The sequence below is a fragment of the Chionomys nivalis genome, chromosome 9 (genome assembly GCF_950005125.1).
Source record: "Chionomys nivalis chromosome 9, mChiNiv1.1, whole genome shotgun sequence".
Taxonomy (NCBI): domain Eukaryota; kingdom Metazoa; phylum Chordata; class Mammalia; order Rodentia; family Cricetidae; genus Chionomys; species Chionomys nivalis.
In genome coordinates, this window is record NC_080094.1 from 9,668,371 (window position 1) to 9,685,378 (window position 17,008).

Here is a 17,008-nt window from a genome sequence, read left to right on the forward strand (position 1 = left end):
GAGCTCACTTGCCTAAACCATCATCACTGTGCTGGGGAAGCGCCTAGGCTCATAAGAGCTCGGCTCCCAGATTTCACATACCAATGGCAGCCATGGTGGAAGGTTGTGATCCCAGCCCTGGGCTAGCAGAGACAGGTGGATCCCTGGGGCTCAGTGGCCAGCCTGGTCCAGTTTGTGAACTCCAATGAGAGACCATGTTTCAAAGGTGGGCAGCATTCCTGAGAGTGACTCCCAAGGTTGTCCTTAGATCCACACACACACACACACACACTCGCAGCACACATGGAAACACACACTATTCAAGAGCAGGCCGCTTGTTTGATGATTGCTGCCTACACCAATTTGGACCTGGCATCCATCGAGTAAATGAGTTTGGGGTGTCCCAACCACTTCGATGTTTGCAATTACACTCTCCCCATTCATCTCTCAGCAAATACAAATTAAAAACAAAAAAATCAAGCAGCTGGATTCTGCAGTTTCTTCCCAAGTAGAGAGCACAGTAAGGGAAGAGTAAATCTTGTGCAATAAACACATCTCTATTCATGAAAATCTGCAAGAACTATCCGCAGCGTGGCGGGTGGGAAGGGGTGCTCAGGAATGCAGCCTGGTGCTGACCCATTGGAAATGTGTTCATAGGTCTGGGACGGCACTCATTTCAGTCCAAATCCAGAAGGATGCAGAGCCATGGAGCTGTCAGCTTCTAAGTAGGCTATGAAGGTGTATGTAAAATTAGAAATAAAATCATTTTTTAAAAATGATTATAAGAAAAAATTAACAATTATAAAGGAAGCCAGGTGTAGGATATAATAGTGCTTGCCTTTAATCCCAGCACTAGGGAGGCAGAACAGGCAGATCTCTGTGAGTTGGGGGCCAGCTTGGTCCTGAAACTTACTCCATAGACCCACTGGTCTCCAACTCACAGAGATCCTCCTGTCTCTGCGTCCCAGGTACTGGGATTAATGCAGATCCTATTCAAGACATTTAAATGGCTCTTTGTCCCCACGTTTGGGTTTTCTAGTGGTGGATCTGTGCTGGCATCACAGTGATGACCCGGTTTGGGTACCTAAAAGAATCCCAAGGGCTGCTGGGAACTGCGGTGAGGAGGGGCCAGCCTCCTGCCTTGCTATAAGCCATTTTCTGGTGTGTGCTTCGGGGGGATCCTTGTTGTCGTTTTTAACCTGTTCTTATGGAAACTCACCTTGTGTTGACAGGGGACGCCCCCTTCCAGTGCTGGCTCTGTAGTGCCAAGTTCAAAATCAGCTCCGACTTGAAAAGGCACATGCGCGTGCACTCGGGGGAGAAGCCATTCAAATGCGAGTTCTGCAATGTCCGCTGTACCATGAAGGGGAACCTCAAGTCGCACATCCGCATCAAACACAGCGGCAACAACTTCAAGTGTCCGCACTGCGACTTCCTGGGGGACAGCAAATCAACTCTGCGGAAGCACAGCCGCTTGCACCAATCGGAGCACCCGGAAAAGTGCCCGGAATGCAGCTACTCCTGTTCCAGCAAGGCTGCGCTGCGTGTGCACGAGCGCATTCATTGCACTGAGCGCCCGTTCAAGTGCAACTACTGCAGCTTCGACACCAAGCAACCCAGTAACCTGAGCAAACATATGAAGAAGTTCCACGCGGACATGCTCAAGACCGAGGCCCCCGAGAGGAAGGACACCGGCAGGCAGAGCAGCCGGCAGGTGACCAAGCTGGATGCCAAGAAGACGTTCCACTGTGACATATGCGACGCCTCTTTCATGCGAGAGGACTCGCTCCGCAGCCACAAGAGGCAGCACAGTGAGTACCACGACAGTAAGAACTCGGATGTGACGGTCGTGCAGCTTCATCTTGACCCCAGCAAGCAGCCGGCTGCGCCCCTCACTGTGGAGCATCTCCAGGTCCCCCTCCAGACCAGCCAGGTATCTCAGTTCAGTGAGGGGAGGGTCAAGATCATCGTGGGGCATCAGGTACCTCAGACTAACACTATCGTCCAAGCGGCTGCAGCTGCTGTCAACATCGTGCCCCCCACCCTGGTAGCCCAGACCCCAGAGGAGCTCCCGGGGAATGGCCGCCTGCAGATCCTACGCCAGGTCAGTCTCATCGCCACTCCTCAGCCTTCTGGGTGTCCTGGCGAAGCAGGGGCCCTGAGTCAGCCAACCGTTCTGCTGACCACCCATGACCAGACCGCGGGGACCACCCTGCAGCAGAGTCTGATCCCCACCACCCCAGCTGGGACCCAGGAAGGCACAGGAAACCAGACGTTCATTGCCAGTTCGGGCATCACTTGCTCGGATTTGGAAGGCCTTAACGCTCTGATTCAGGAGGGAACTGCAGAAGTGACCGTGGTGAGCGACGGAGGCCAGAGCATCACAGTGGCCACCACAGCACCTTCTATATTCTCCTCTCAGCAAGAACTGCCCAAGCAGACTTATTCCATCGTCCATGGGACCACACACCCTGCCCTGCTCTGCCCGGCTGATTCTATACCAGACTAAGTACTTCAGATATCCAGAACATTCTGGAGGGGAGGGTTGCTATCAGAGAAACTACAAGAAGAATGTTGTGAGAGGCCCTTGGCTCCTCGTAATTGTATTTTATATGGTTTATGTAATTTTTTAACAGAGAAACAACATGGAGACCATCCTGATTCCTCCTTCAAGCTGTTACATTGTCTTAAAGGTTGCCACTGCTGATTCCAATAGGAGTCGGAGCTCACTGCGGGAGGGACTGGATGTGTTTGTTTGTTTGTTAACCGTTCGATTTTCCATCTTCCAGATTTGATTCTCCAACTGGAATAAAGGTGTTTGGATTTGGGGTTTCCATTGCACTCGGTTTGTATAGTAGGTGATGGTACTTAGCTTCTCGGGAGCCCCTTCTGGAATTACAGACACATACAGAATCCCGAGTACTTGTGTAGTGCATGGATCCCTATTTGTTCCTCCATAGATCCAAGTCTGTGTCACCCATTTCTAACAAGAGTGTTGGAGACGAGGATCCGAAAGGATCAGTGTCCTAACGCCTGGCTAAAATATATTCCCTAGTGATAGTTTGTTGCAGCTCCACATAGGTATAGGATTGTGAAGTTTAACTTATTTTGTAAAGATTCGTGTGTGTGTGTGTGTGTGCACGTGCGTGCATGTGCGTGCATGAGAGTGGGTACCCACAGGGGCCAGAAAGGGCATCAGATCCCCCTGGAGCCGGAGTTACCAGTGATTATGAGCTGGCCTGGGTTCTGGGAAGGAAACTTGAATCCGTGCACATACTCTCTGTGATCATCTCCCCAGCCCTGCAGACTCTTCTGTCATGGTGGGGGACTTGGCACAGCTGGGGTCTGGGGTCTTCTCTTAAATACTTCCCTCCTTCAGCTGCGTCTAATACATTCCATGTCTCAAGTGACCCAAACTTCTTCGCCTTTATTTTTGTTTTTGTGACAAGGTCTCACTCTGTAGCCCAGGCTAGCCTCAAATTCAAGACCCAGAGGATTGGCCTTCTGCCTCCTGGGATTACAGGCCTGTGTGCTGCTCGCCACGTGTGGCTCCAGCCCAACTCTGTTTTGAAATTGCAAACCTCATGACGGTCCTGACATTTCTGTTTAGATGTAAACAGGGTGTGGGATCCTAGTAATGTTTGACTGGGTTTTCCAAGATGTGGTTTCTTAAATGTCTATCACTGCTCAGGGTCTAAATGAGAGAAGCATTACGTTGTTGAGAAGCATGAGCCACACTGAGAAATTCAAATTTCCCTTTTGAATTGAAATGACGTTTGTTCACTAGGTGGCGCCAAAGATCAAGCCAGAAAGACCAAAGATGTTAAAAGTAGGAATGGTGTCTCTGGTTTCCAGGGTAGGACTGTCGGTCACTATTAAAAAACAAACAAACAAAAAACTTAGGGGTCAGGCGATGATGGTACACACCTTTAATCCCAGCGCTCCGAGAAACCCTCTGGGGGGTGGGGGTAAGTGGTCACGCAACCACCTCACTTTTATATGAAGAGATGATTTGTTTGCGGTAATAAACTGGGGAAATACAGAACACAGTGGTGTTTGAAACTTTATGGTTCTGGGCTAAGTCAATAGTGTGCTTGCCTAACATGCAAGAAGATCTGGGCTCCGTTCCCACACCCACCCCACGGTAGCACTTGTGAGCTCATGGTCTCAGTGGTCTGGAATTAAAGGTTGGAGGATCACAAATTCAGGGTTAACTTCAAGCAGGTAACAAGTCGAAGACCAAGCTGGGGGATGGGGGAGACAGGATAACACACCCTTAAATGCAAAGTTCGAGTCCCCTGGCGAGCCTTAGAGCTGGGCTTGTCTCCTTCCTATGTTTTCTGGGTTATTGATAGCTGAGCACGTTTTTTTTTTTTTTTTTTCTGGTTTTTCAAGACAGAGTTTTTCTGTAAACCAGGCTCGTCTCGAACTCACAGAGATCCACCTGCCTCTGCCTCCCGAGTGCTGGGATTAAATGGGTGTGCCACCACCGTGACCTGAGCATAATTATTACTTCTGGGTCTTCGCTCTTCGTCAGAGTTCTCTATTTTTATATGAGCAATAATAATGACTTACCTATTCTAATGTATGTAAAATACAGGCAATCTCATAGTGCACAAGATTAGAAACCCATCGGCCCACTTCCCCCACATTCATACCCGGAGACGTACGCACCCTTCACTTAACGTCTTATACCCGGAGACGTAAATCCGGTATCCGTCTCCTTACGTCTCATACCCGGAACGTAAATGCCGTACCCTTCGCCTAATGTCTCATACCCGGGGACATAAATGCCGTATAATGTTTCATACCCGGAACGTAAATGCCGTACCCTTCGCCTAATGTCTCATACCCGGAACGTAAATGCTGTACCCTTCGCCTAATGTTTCATATCCGGAGATATAAACGCCGTACCCTTCGCCTAATGTTTCATACCCGGAACGTAAATGCCGTACCCTTCGCCTAATGTCTCATACCCGGAATGTAAATGCTGTACCCTTCGCCTAATGTCTCATACCCGGAAACGTAAATGCCGTACCCTTGCCCTAACATCTCATATCCGGAGACGTAAATGCCGTACCCTTCTCCTAACTTCCGGCTATCTTGCTGTTTGTTTTAGGGAGTTGTTAGAAGGAAATGAAATCCGGGAGCTAAAGCCATGTTCCTTAGTTTTTAAGTAGTTCAAATTTGGGAAAGGATTTTGGTTCTGCTCCCTAATGTTAATGGTTTGGGTCTGAGAATGCGACTTAGAAAATATGTGGGGTTTGTAATTATTTTGTGTGTAAGTAGGTGGGGCGCTTCCCATGTGTCTCAGCACCCAGTGGTCACGTCAGAGGACAATTTGCAGGAGTCAGGTCCCTCCCTCCGACAAAGGGAAAAATCCGGTCAAGTTACGAAGCTCGGCAGCAAGTGCCTGACCTACTGAGCCACCTTGCCCGCCCTGGTTTGGTTTTCATTTGGGTTTTGTTGTTCATATTTTTTTCTTAAATATTTATTCACTTTTGTTTTATGTGTATATGTGTTTTGACGGCATGCACATCTGTGTACCGTGTGTATGCAGTACCCTTGGAGGCCAGAAGAGGGCGGGAGCCAAAGTCTGGAAATATAAATACAGGTAAAATGGGTTTTCAAGCCATCCTGAGCTTATGTAAGTGCTGACTTTCCGTCCTCAGAAGCATGAGCAAACCTCTGCTGTACCACCCTTGTGTTCCCTCAAGCCAAGAGTGATTAGGTCACCTTCCCAAACCAGCCAAGGGGCCTGCCTTGGGTTCACCAGGGCACCTTAGTCTGTTTAGATACCGTAATAAAGTGCAGAGGACCAGGTAGCTCACAAACAGCAACAAATCCTTTCTTATAATCCTAGAGACTAAGAAGTCTGAGGTTGAAGTGCCAGGGTGGAGGTCAACATGTGGGAAAGACTTTTCTCACAAATACATCTTCCAGCTTTGTCCTCATTGGGTGTTCCTGGTGTCTCTTATTTGTTTTAAATGATATTTTTATTTATTCCTTGAAAATGTCATGCACTTACACAATGTACCTTGACTGTACCCACCGCCCATAGGGTCTCCTGTAGAAGGACACTAATCCATCTAGTAGGACCCCAACCTCATGACCTAATCACGTCCCTTCCAACATAGGATTTTGAAGATAAACAAACACCATACTGCAACAGACAGGGCAGAGGAGGAGAGGGCAATTAGATCATGTCGAGCCGACCCCACAAGCCCCTCATGCCTGCTCCCCACTTTTTTCCTTGTCAGCCAAGAATATGACTTTCTGTCTCTTTAAGGCTGTGCTGTATGGAACTGGCAGTGTTTGTTTATTTTTGAGACAGGGTCTCAGGTAGCCCAGGTTGGCTTTGGATTCTCTGTGTAGCCAAGGATAGCCTTGAACTCGTGATCCCCACTGCCTCCATCTCCTGAGTGCAGAGAGAAGAGCTGTGAGGCACCAGTTCCTTCCATGCTAGGGGTGGAACCAGGGCTTTGTGCATGCCAGACAAGTGCTGTACCAACTGTGCTGCAGGCCAGCCCAGGCAGCCACTTTATAAAATTCTTTATTATTATGTGGGAGTGTGGGGTACCTGCATGCCACAGTGTGTGTGTGCAGGTCAGAGGACACCTTTGTGGGGTTGGTTCTCTCCTTCCACTGTGGGTTTTCTGACGATTGAACTCAGTGTGTCACACTTGAAGGGCAAAGACTTTTACAAAGCCCCTAACTACCTTGTCGGTCCGGCCCCCCAACTATTTCTTCTTTATTTAAAATAACGTATGGATGAGAGTGTGAACCGATAAAGCCCACGTGACACTCTGGGGACCTTGTTATAGAGCAGATTCTGATCTCTGCTTCTCTTGTTTGAGCCACCCGGGGAGCTGGTTCAGGGCAGATTCAGGGTATGGAGAAGCGTCTATGCATGGACCGAGAATCCGTGCAGGAATGTACATACCTGCATTGCTCATAATTACCATGCCAGAGAGTGTCCTTTGGCAGAGCAAGGCGCAGTGTGGTGTGCTCACACGCTGGATTACGGGGGAATGAAAACAGACGCAGCTACCTGTGGTAACATGCTGAATCACACGCTTCCAGATTCCAGGCACGGAAAACACTCAATGAAGAAGGCAAGACTGTGCACCATATCATTTAGGTGATGAAATTCATAAGTGAAGCTTACAAAAAAAAAATCAGAAGTAGTGGAAGAGGCTGGCAGAGGAGGGAGAGGTGATGGGTTTGCCGAATCCAAGAATGTGCCACGCCTCGAGACAGGAGGGAGTCTCAAAGGCGGGTTAGGCTTTGTCATTTGTTCGGAGCCAGGGGTTGTCCTGAAATGGCATGGTTATCATTTTTACATGTAAGCCAAATTTTATTGTTTAAATTGTTGAAAAATGTAAAGCCCGAAGAGGCAGCTATTACAGAGGACCCAAGTTCAGTTCCCAGGACCCATAGTATGCTGCTCCCCATTGCCTGTAACTCCAGCCTCAGGAGAATCAAAATTTATCAGCTGCAGGCCAGGGTGATTGCTGCACAAGCAGAGGACCTAGCTTGGGTCTAAGTGTCTGTGTAAAAATGAGCATGGTCCATGGACAAGCCTGTATCTCCATCATCTGGGAGAGGAGAGAGGAAACAAGAGCGGAATGCCGGGGCTTGCTGCCTGCCAGCCTGACTTCAGGTTCAATGAGAGCAAAAGCGACAGACAGCTCAGGACACCTGGTGTTCTCCTCAAGCCTCTGGGCATGTGTGACCTGGACACATATGTTCAGACATACCACACACACATACACACTCAGAATTATCGGCTAGATTTAAACAAACAAAAACCAGTTGATAGGAAAACTGGGTGAAAGGTAACAACCATGGCTCCTGAGCATGGGCCCTGCGGTTCGTTTTCTATAATTTTTAGTAATGATCCTTGAAATCAAGTCATTAAAACTTGGTAATAAACTCAGTAATAAAGTTTAGTAATAAAAGTAGAACTAGAGCTTTGACCAGATGTCAAGCAGGCTCGAAACCCCAGCCCTGAGCACTGAGGTAGGAGGGTGGCTGGGCTACATAGGAGACCCTGTCAGAAAGAACAGAGGGAGAAGAGAAGGAAGGCAGACAGACAGACAGACAAACTGGCTAGAACTTTAGATAGACTTTATAAAATAGTATAGCATCCTTTTAAAACTAAATGCTGGATATGGTGGCACATGCCTTTAAATTTTTTATCTTTATTTGATGTGTATGGTTGTGTCCCTTGCACGTGTCCATGCACCACATTCCTGGTACCCAAGGAGGCCAGAAGATGCCATTAGATCCTCTGGAAGCAGAGTCATCACTGGGTGCTGGGAATCGAATCCAGGTCCTCCGGAAAAGTGGCAGGTGCTCTTAGCTGCTGAGCCATCTCCCCAGTCCGGGTGGTGCCCTCAGCATGACCTATACATGCCTAAGTGGACTGGCCACTGAGAAATGAAAGGGAACTTTAATCTTGGCACTCAGGAGGCAGAGGTAGACAGATCTCAGTGAGTTCAATCCAAGTGAGCCTGGTGCAGGTTGTGAGTGCCAGGCCTGCCAGGGCTGCATAGTGAGACCCTGTCTCAATAAACAAATAAATAATAATCAGTTCTGCCATTTTATTGGTGGAAAATATAATTTCCTGATGCATGATTAATAAAAACTCGAGAGAGAAATTGGCATTCAACCTGAAAAGTAAAACAGCAGCCACTGGCTCTTACCTTAACCTTAGTCCTGAAAATGGCGATCATGCCTCCAGGAATATCATAATGAGACTGTGGTTGAGAGCTGTCTCCTCCCGTTTTATAATCCTCACTAGGGTTGACATTAAAGGTATGCACTACCAGGATTAAAGGCATGCACTGGATGGTTTCTATGGCAACTAGTGTAGCTACTGGGTTAAAGGTGTGTGTTACCACTACCTGGTCTGTAAGACTGACCAGTGGGGCTGTTTTACTCTCTGATCTTAAGGCAAGATTTATTAAAATACAATTGAAATGCCACTACATTTCCCCTTTCCATCTAAAATAAAAAGGTTATAACTAATATAAGAAAAATCATATACATTAAGTACAATAACTATATACAATATATACAGGCAATAAATACATCAAAAATGTCTAGTCCATTTGCATTTGACAAATTTAGAGAAAATACTCCATATTTATCCTATGTTGTGGGTCCAAAGTCTTGTACCTAATTTACTTTCTATCATAACTTGCTTTCTGCATCAGATAAACAAGGAAAACTATAACTATCTAATCTTCAACTTCCTCAGAGACCCAAGAAGGAAAAATATTAATTGAGTAAGCAGGAGGTGCAAGCAAGTGACTTCCAAAAACTGTGAGTAATGACAAAACAGCTGGCTGCCTGGACAGTCACCCCAAGTTCCTCTGCAACGAAAGAGCCAGTGCCTGGCTGTTTTACTTTTCTGGCCTTCAGGTTGAATGCCAATTTTTCTCTCTGAGTTTTTATTAACTGTGCTTCAATTTTCATCTTATTCTTTCTTGGAATCATATACACAGGGAAAATGCAAATTACGATGCTATGAGTGACCATTTTCATCAGTACAGTTAACAGAAGTGAGACAGTTGGGAACACTGTGTGTGGAAGGCTGTGTTGGGCCGTGGTCTCCTCTCCCTTGCTGGGGTGGGGGCACTGGTGTGATCATTTTCTCATTCTCTCTCCTGGCATCCTAGGGTGGTGCTTGCATCCACTCGAGAGAAACCAGGACACTTCTGGGGATGATCTTGCACGCTGGCAACCCAGTCCACACTAGCTCAGGCCTGGCAGACGTACAGCTGCCCAGGGAGCAAGTGAATAAATCATGGCGTTCTCACACCACTATCATCCTACAGTAGTCAAGTGGATAAACACCGACAATATTCGCAATATCTAGCCCAGCATGACGGCACCTGCTGTTAATCCCAGCACTCCGGAGGCAGAGGCAGGCCTATCTGAGTTAGAGAGTTCGAGGCCAGCCTGGTCTACACAGCAAGTTCTAGGACATCCAGGGCTGTATAGAGAAATAATCCTATCTCGAAAAACCAGAAAAAAGAAGAGGGATCTTCACAGATAGTATGCACTAAAGATGAGAAGGGGACTCCTGGGTCCTGTGAGAAGTCTGGGCAGGAAATGGGCTTGCCCATTGCCCAGGTATAACACAGAATCAAGTGTCTCCCAATGTCACTCTTAATTAACCCTTTTTCCAAGTTTCCTGAGGGGATTTCTGTCCTGAGGATTTTTGATCCTGAGATAGTCCTGGGAGAGACTAATCCAGAGCACAGTGTGTGTTTTCAAATCTGTCTGCTTGTGGGACAGGGGGATGGCTCAGCAGGTAAGGGGGATTAGACACCGCCCTGACAACTTGAGTTGGAGTCCAGGAACCCTCATGGAAGAAGGAGAGAACTAACTCCTACAGGTTTGCTTCTAGCCTACATACATACACACACACACACACACACACACACAGCCCTAGCTGGCCTAGAACTCACCGTGTAGACAGGCTGGCCTTGAACACACAGAGATCCTCCTGCCTCTGCCACCCAAGTGCTGGGATTAAACAAAGGCACAGGCCATCACACCAGACTGTAAAGAGTGTGGATGAGATAGATAGCAGCTCAGCAGTGCAGAGGACCAGGGCTCAGTCACAGCTCAGGACTCCCTGTAACCAGGGAAACCAATGCCTCTGGAGACACGTGCAAGACATGCACACACATACACAGAATTTAAAAAGAAAATCTTTAAAAAAAAAAAATTTAGGGCTGGAGAGATGGCTCAGAGGGTAAGAGCACTGGTTGCTCTTCCAGAGGTCCCGAGTTCAATTCCCAGCAACCACATGGTGGCTCACAACCATCTGTAATGAGATCTGGTGCCTTCCTTGCCAGCAGTACATTGTATGCTTAATAAATAAATCTTTTTTTTCAACTTTTTTTTTTTTCTTGGTTTTTCGAAACAGGGTTTCTCTGTGGCTTTGGAACCTGTCCTGGAACTAGCTCTTGTAGACCAGGCTGGTCTCGAACTCACAGAGATCCGCCTGCCTCTGCCTCCCGAGTGCTGGGATTAAAGGCGTGCGCCACCATCGCCCGGCTAATAAATAAATCTTAAAAAAAAAATTTAAATGGTTCAGCAGAGGTATAGCTGCACACATATAACAAAGAAAACTTTTATTAAATTATGTTTAGGGTTTAAACTTAAGTGAGTTCACCCAGCATTGCTTACACATACCTGGGAAGACTGACACCCAGGAAACCGTAAGGAAGTTTAAGAAAGCCAGCCCAGCCAGTGCCAAATACACGCGCGCCGCATCCCCTGCTGCTAAGCCCTCTGAACCCATAAAGCCTCCTTTCCTTGTCTCATTTGCCTTGATTTAAAAATACTGAGTCTCAGGTCCCCACCGCAGAATTCGCTGCTGAGCGCGGCTGGGTCTTTCTGAGCTTTGGCCACCACGTGATTCTCAAGTTTGGGCAGGCTTGGGGCACAGCCCTGTTTTAAGTAACTTCCCAGTGTGAAGAAAGTAAACACCTTGAGGGGGACTTAGGTGGCTTTCCCGATCCTTGTTGGACGTCGTTCAGAAGGTGGAAGGAGGGGTCCCCCTCGGATCTCCACAAGGTCCCAGCTAGTCTGAGCACGAAATGTCAATTAGCCAAAACCCCCGGGACCGTACCGCGCCTCAGTCACCCAGTGGGTGGGGCCTGCGCCCTGGCTGGCCCCAAAGGCCCCTCCTGTGTGGTCCTAGACCCTGAGTCCCGGGGCAGAAACGCGGGACAGAATAAGAGTACAAGTTGCAGGGCTCTCCTCCTGAACCCAGGACTTTCAGAATCTACCTTTTAATTTGTTACTGCATGTATTTGTGTTTGTGTCTCTGTGTGCTGTCCCATTTGTGGAGGCCAAAGGACATCTTACAGGGATGAGTTCTCTCCTACCACCCTGTGGAACAACTCAGTCATCAGGTTTGGTGGCAAGCGGTTTTGCCCGCTGAGCCATCTCGACAGCCCACAGCTACTTTAAAAAAAAAAAAAAAAAAAAAAGACTGCAGAGAAAAGAGTGCACCCTGCAAATTAGAGGCACCCTGTCCTTAAATTGTATACCCGGATGCACAGGTGAAAGGACGCACCACGTACCCAGCTCCTTCTCCACCTTCGCCTGTGCATGAGAAAATCCCTGCTAGCTTTTGTGAGAAATAGCCCAGGACCGCGGTCCCAGGCTGGACTAATTAAGAGGGAATGTAAAAGCTCTCCAGCCCGCGTGGCAGCGGCCACGGCCTCACGTGGGAGCTCATTAGAAATACAGACGTTCGGGCCCCACCCCAGACTCACCGAGTCAGAATCTGCATTTTAACGAGCTCCCCAGCGACTCAGGGAGCGCATTAAAGTGGGAAGAGGGCTGGCGCTTCTGCAATTTTAATGAGTCAACGAATCACCTGGGATCTCGTTAAAATGCAGACAGGGTTTCTCCGACCTGAGCGTGCGCGCGCATCACCTGGGGAGCTTGTTAAAATGCAGATTCTGGTGTGGCGGGGCCGGGGTGGAGCCGGAGCTCATGCGTGGGAGCGGGGTTCCCGAGACCCCTGAGGTTCTGGCTGCCAGCCAAGCGACTGTCAGGACACTTGATAAATCGTCCTACCGGGCTGACAGGCGGCGGGGCCGGGACATGCGCGATCCGGCCTGTGGGGGGGTGTGCCTCCGAAGTCTGGAAACTCGCGCTCTTCAGGAGGCCACTCTTGGGGACCCGCCGGGAGCCTCATTTCCGCGCCATGTCGCGGCGCAAGCAAGCCAAGCCTCAGCACCTGTGCTCTCTGGAACCGCAGCCCGAGTGCAACGAGCCCGGCAGAGCGGTCCCGCGCGTAGCCGGGGAGCCGGGTGAGTAGCCAACGGACGCCAGGGACGGTGGTTCCGACGTCCCCAGTTTCTCTGATGTACACCTCACCCCGGGAACTCTGTGGCTGTCGGGTCTGGACGGAGGAAGGGGCGCGCGGAATCGTGCTCGAAGCTTCCAGCCGCAGTCCTGGACTTGGGGACTGCTGCTCTGATGTCCTCCAACAACCCCCAGTCCCTGGACCTCCCTGTGGGTCTCATATCTAGGCAGGGGAAGGTTGGGGTGCGTGAAATGGTGCAAGACGCTTCCAACTCCAGCCCAAGTAACCGAGGACAGCTGCGCTAATATCCCTGACCCTGTGCCCCGTTAGTGTCAGATGAGGGAGTACTTAGAATGGTGCGCGAAGCTTCCAGCTCCAGTCTTGGGACTTGGAGACAGTTGCTCGGAAGTCCCTGTCGCTTGAGCCCTGCAGATGTCAGAACTGGAAGCGGGTGGGGAGGTGCGCGCGATGGTGTGCAAAGCTTCCAGCTCCAGTCCCCAGACAAACCTGGGCGCGTGTGCGGGTCTTTGTGAATTATGAGCGCTTGTCGATTATACCCTCTGCGGGTCGACTGCCATCTCCGGGAAAGCGCTGAGAGCTGCGGGTTCGCTTCCCACACTGGCCGCGGGGGTGGGGGTGGAGGTGGAGGGGTGCTTAGAGCCCGAGGGACGAAACTGAATCCAAGGACAAGATACTGGCTAGCTCTTCTCCACCCGAAGACGACAAAACAGAGAAGCCTTTACGGGCAGGGTGAGACGGGTTTCAAGTGGCTATCCACCTCTCGGAGAGGGGATCTTCCAAGGACCTGAAGGATGTGTTAAGGGAGTGTGAGTGAACGGGGGCGGGGGGGGGGGGTCTGAGAGGCTGGAGCCTGGTAAAGGACATGATACCCCTGGGAAGTGCGTGGAGCAGTGAAGGGGGGGGCAGCATGGTTGAAACCAAGAGGCTCTCGCTTCCCCCACCCACCTCCATCGTTGCCTGGACCAGAACCAGTAGGGAGCGGCGAAGTGACACCTCCCCTCTAAGTACCCTAGGTCTTCCCCCTCCCACACACCCTACTCCTGAAGAGCCAGGGAAAGGGGAGCCTTTAAGCGTCTGTAAATTCCTCAGTCACCCTCAGGCACATGCCCCCAGGGAGGGTGGGGCTCGGCATTCCTTGGGCACCTCTCTTTGATTTTCTTGCTCCCTGGACTTTGTAGATTCCTCCTGTCCCTTCTTTCTGAAGCTTGGGGGTGGGGAGAGGAATTTTAGATGGACTTTATTCCCGTCTCCTCCTACCTGCGGCTTCCCGGGATGTGGGTACTCTGTCCTCTTCTGGTCTCAAACCACATTCCCCATCAATCTCTGGGAAGATTCTCCCCCCGTGAATTGGCCAGGGTTCCAGTGAGCATCTCTCCGAGGGGTCGGGGAGTAGTTTGATAAGAAGTCTTCTAAATAGATTATATTCTAAAACCTAATAAGGGGTACCATAAGCCAGCCACCGTGAAGTCCAGTCAGTTGGCACAGTCTGGGTAAAGTTAGAGGGCCCTCCCTGCTGAATAACCCAGGGCAGAAGTGCAGAGTCCAATGTAGGAGGCAGAGTTACTGCCTCTCGCAGCAAAAGGTTTGCTGGCTGTGTGTGGGGAGGGGGAGACCCCAGATCCCCGTCTTCCCGACCTCCCAGTCAGGAGTCCTGGCTCCTAGCCCTTGCTTCAGAAAGTGCCCTCTGAAGACTGGTGGGTGGTAATTGGTAGGTCTGTGTCACCCAGCAAAGGTCCTTTGTATTCCCTCAAAGTCCAACCACTGTTAATTGCCCAGAGGCCTCACAACCCTCAAGCGTTTTTTTCAGCAGAGGCAGGCAGAGGGCTGTAAATTTGAGGCTAGCCTGGTCTCTATAGGGGGTTCCAGGCCAGCCAGGGTTGCGTAGTGAGACCCTGTCCAGGCGGTGGCACAAGGCTTTAATCCCAGCACTCTGAAGACAGAGGCAGGTGCATCTCTGAATTCAAGATTAGCCTGGTCTAAACCAGGCAGTTGGAGGTCCATGCCTTTAATCTCAGAACTCAGGAGGCAGAGGCAGGCAGGTCTCTGTGAGTTTGAGGCCAACCTGATCTACAAAGCAAGTTCCAGGACGTTCCAGAACAGCCAGGGCTACGCAGAGAAACCCTGTCTCGAAACAAATAGTAAGTAGATAAATAAACAAATAGCATTTTTTAAAATGCCCAATTCTATCAGTGAAATAACAAAGCAGCCGCAGGGGACACCACCAGCCTAGCCTGCTGAGGTGACTCACAACCCTAGAGGCTTGGCCTCTCAGCCCTCAGCCTTTCTGTCTCTTTTTTAAGTCTACATGGGAAATGTGCCAGCTTGTGCACAGCGTTCTTTAATATGCGACAGTGAACTTAGCCTGCAGCTGACCTGTGAGGCAGAAGCCACCATTTCCTTTTTACAGATGTGGGAGTGCAGAAACAGAGAGGGTGAGCGACTAACTCAGGGCCACACAGCTACAGAGACAACCAGAGTTTGTAACTCACTAGCTGGCTCCCTGTATACGGTCTAACACCTCATTTAGATTTCAGTGTTTAGTCCGACATGGCTACTGTGAAGATAGGAATTTCTCCCGAATTTCATGGGGTTTTTTTTTGTTTTTTTTAATGTGTGAATTGTTTAGTAGCTAAGATTTACTGCTTACCTTCCCAGGGCCAGCGGATAGATAAGGGTTGGTTTGAATAATCTAAAAACTTCCAGCCCTTTGACCTTTAGCATTTCTGAGACACTTTCCTCATTTCTCATGAAGCACAAATTGTCTGATGTCAGCCCAGACCACCACCACCACCACCACCATCACCACCAACCAGTTGGGAACTTGTTAGAAATGGGAAAATATCAGCAGCTCTGCCGTAGCCCCCACCAGGAGACTTCTATAGGTGGCCCAACTACACACTCAGCTGGGAGCTACTACCTGTCAGCACTCCCTCCCTCCCTCTCCCTCCCTCAGTAATTTTCAGGAACTTATTAAAAATGGAATGGGTATTGTTTAATCTTTTATCCCCTGAGGATCCACCCAGATGCCTGTGACAGGGTGCCCAGCTGTGGACTTGCTTCTGACGTAGGCACCCTGGAAGTCCTCAGGAAGCAAAAGAATTGTGCCTTGGCCTCCAAACATGGATTCCTGTGTGTATGTGTGGACCAGAGACCAGCTTCGCTGTCCTTCCTTTAGGGATTCTCTCTCCGCCTCCCAAAGCTGGGCTTACAAGCTCGTGCATGCCTGTGCACAGAACTTTCTTGATTATTATTTATCTATTTTTCTTTGTTGATTTTTCAAGATACGGTATCTGTAGCTTTGGTGCCTGTCCTGGAAAGCTCTCTGTAGGCCAGGCTGGCCTTGAACTCACAGAGATCTGCCTATTTCTCTGCCTCCTGAGTGCTAGGATTAAAGGTGTGCACCACTACCACCCAGTTATTTCTTTTTAAGATTGTATTCGTTTTATCTTATATGTATGGGTGTGTATCTGTGCATCATGTGCTTGCAGTGCCGAAACAGGACAAAGAGGGCATCAGGTCGGACTGCTGGGAACTGCAGTTACAGATGTTGTTAAGGTGCTAAGAGTCAGCTGGGCGGTGGTGGCGCACACTTTTAATCCCAGCACTCGGGAGGCAGAGGCAGGCGGATCTCTGTGAGTTCGAGACCAGCCTGGTCTACAAGAGCTAGTTCCAGGACAGGCTCCAAAGCTACAGAGAAACCCTGTCTCGAAAAAAGAAAACCTGTGTTCTCTTGAAGAACAACTAGTGCTCTTAAGCACTGAGCCATCTCTCCGTCCCCTCCAACTTTTTCTCTAAGTGGTTTCTGGGGATTGAACTCAGGTCCTCATCTTGCATGGCAAGCATTTTACTGACTGAGCCATCTCTCAAAGCTCCACAGAGTCTTTTTCTTTTTTTTTCTTTTTTTTTAAAGATTTTTATTTATTATGTATATAGGTTTCTTCCTTCATGTATCTTGCAGTACAGAAGAGGACACCAGATCTTATTACAAATGGTTGTGAGCCACCATGTGGTTGCTGGGAATTGAACTCAGGACCTCTGGAAGAGCAGTCAGTGCTCTATTCCTCTGAGCCATCTCTCCAGCCACCCAGAGTCTCTTTTTCTTTTTCAGATTTATTGATTTGATTTTGTGTATGTGTGCGTGTGTACCTGCAATGTGTGTGTGCC

At 49.2% G+C, this 17,008-nt stretch overlaps 1 protein-coding gene across 3 annotated transcripts in view; it reads left to right on the plus strand.

Annotated features, from left to right (window-relative positions):
• Zfp64 (ZFP64 zinc finger protein) overlaps positions 1–17,008 on the plus strand; it is a 56,372-nt gene that overhangs the window by 27,209 nt on the left and 12,155 nt on the right. Inside the window, exon 6 of one of the 3 annotated variants that reach the window (XM_057781820.1) lies at positions 1,212–2,813. The exons of 1 other annotated variant lie outside the window; for it this stretch is intronic. In XM_057781820.1, coding sequence (XP_057637803.1) covers positions 1,212–2,488 — 1,277 coding nt within the window. In that variant the 3' untranslated portion in view covers positions 2,489–2,813. Of the gene's footprint in view, positions 1–1,211; positions 2,814–12,663; positions 12,828–17,008 lie in introns of those variants that run through there. One more of the 3 variants, XM_057781823.1, reaches the window with a different exon arrangement.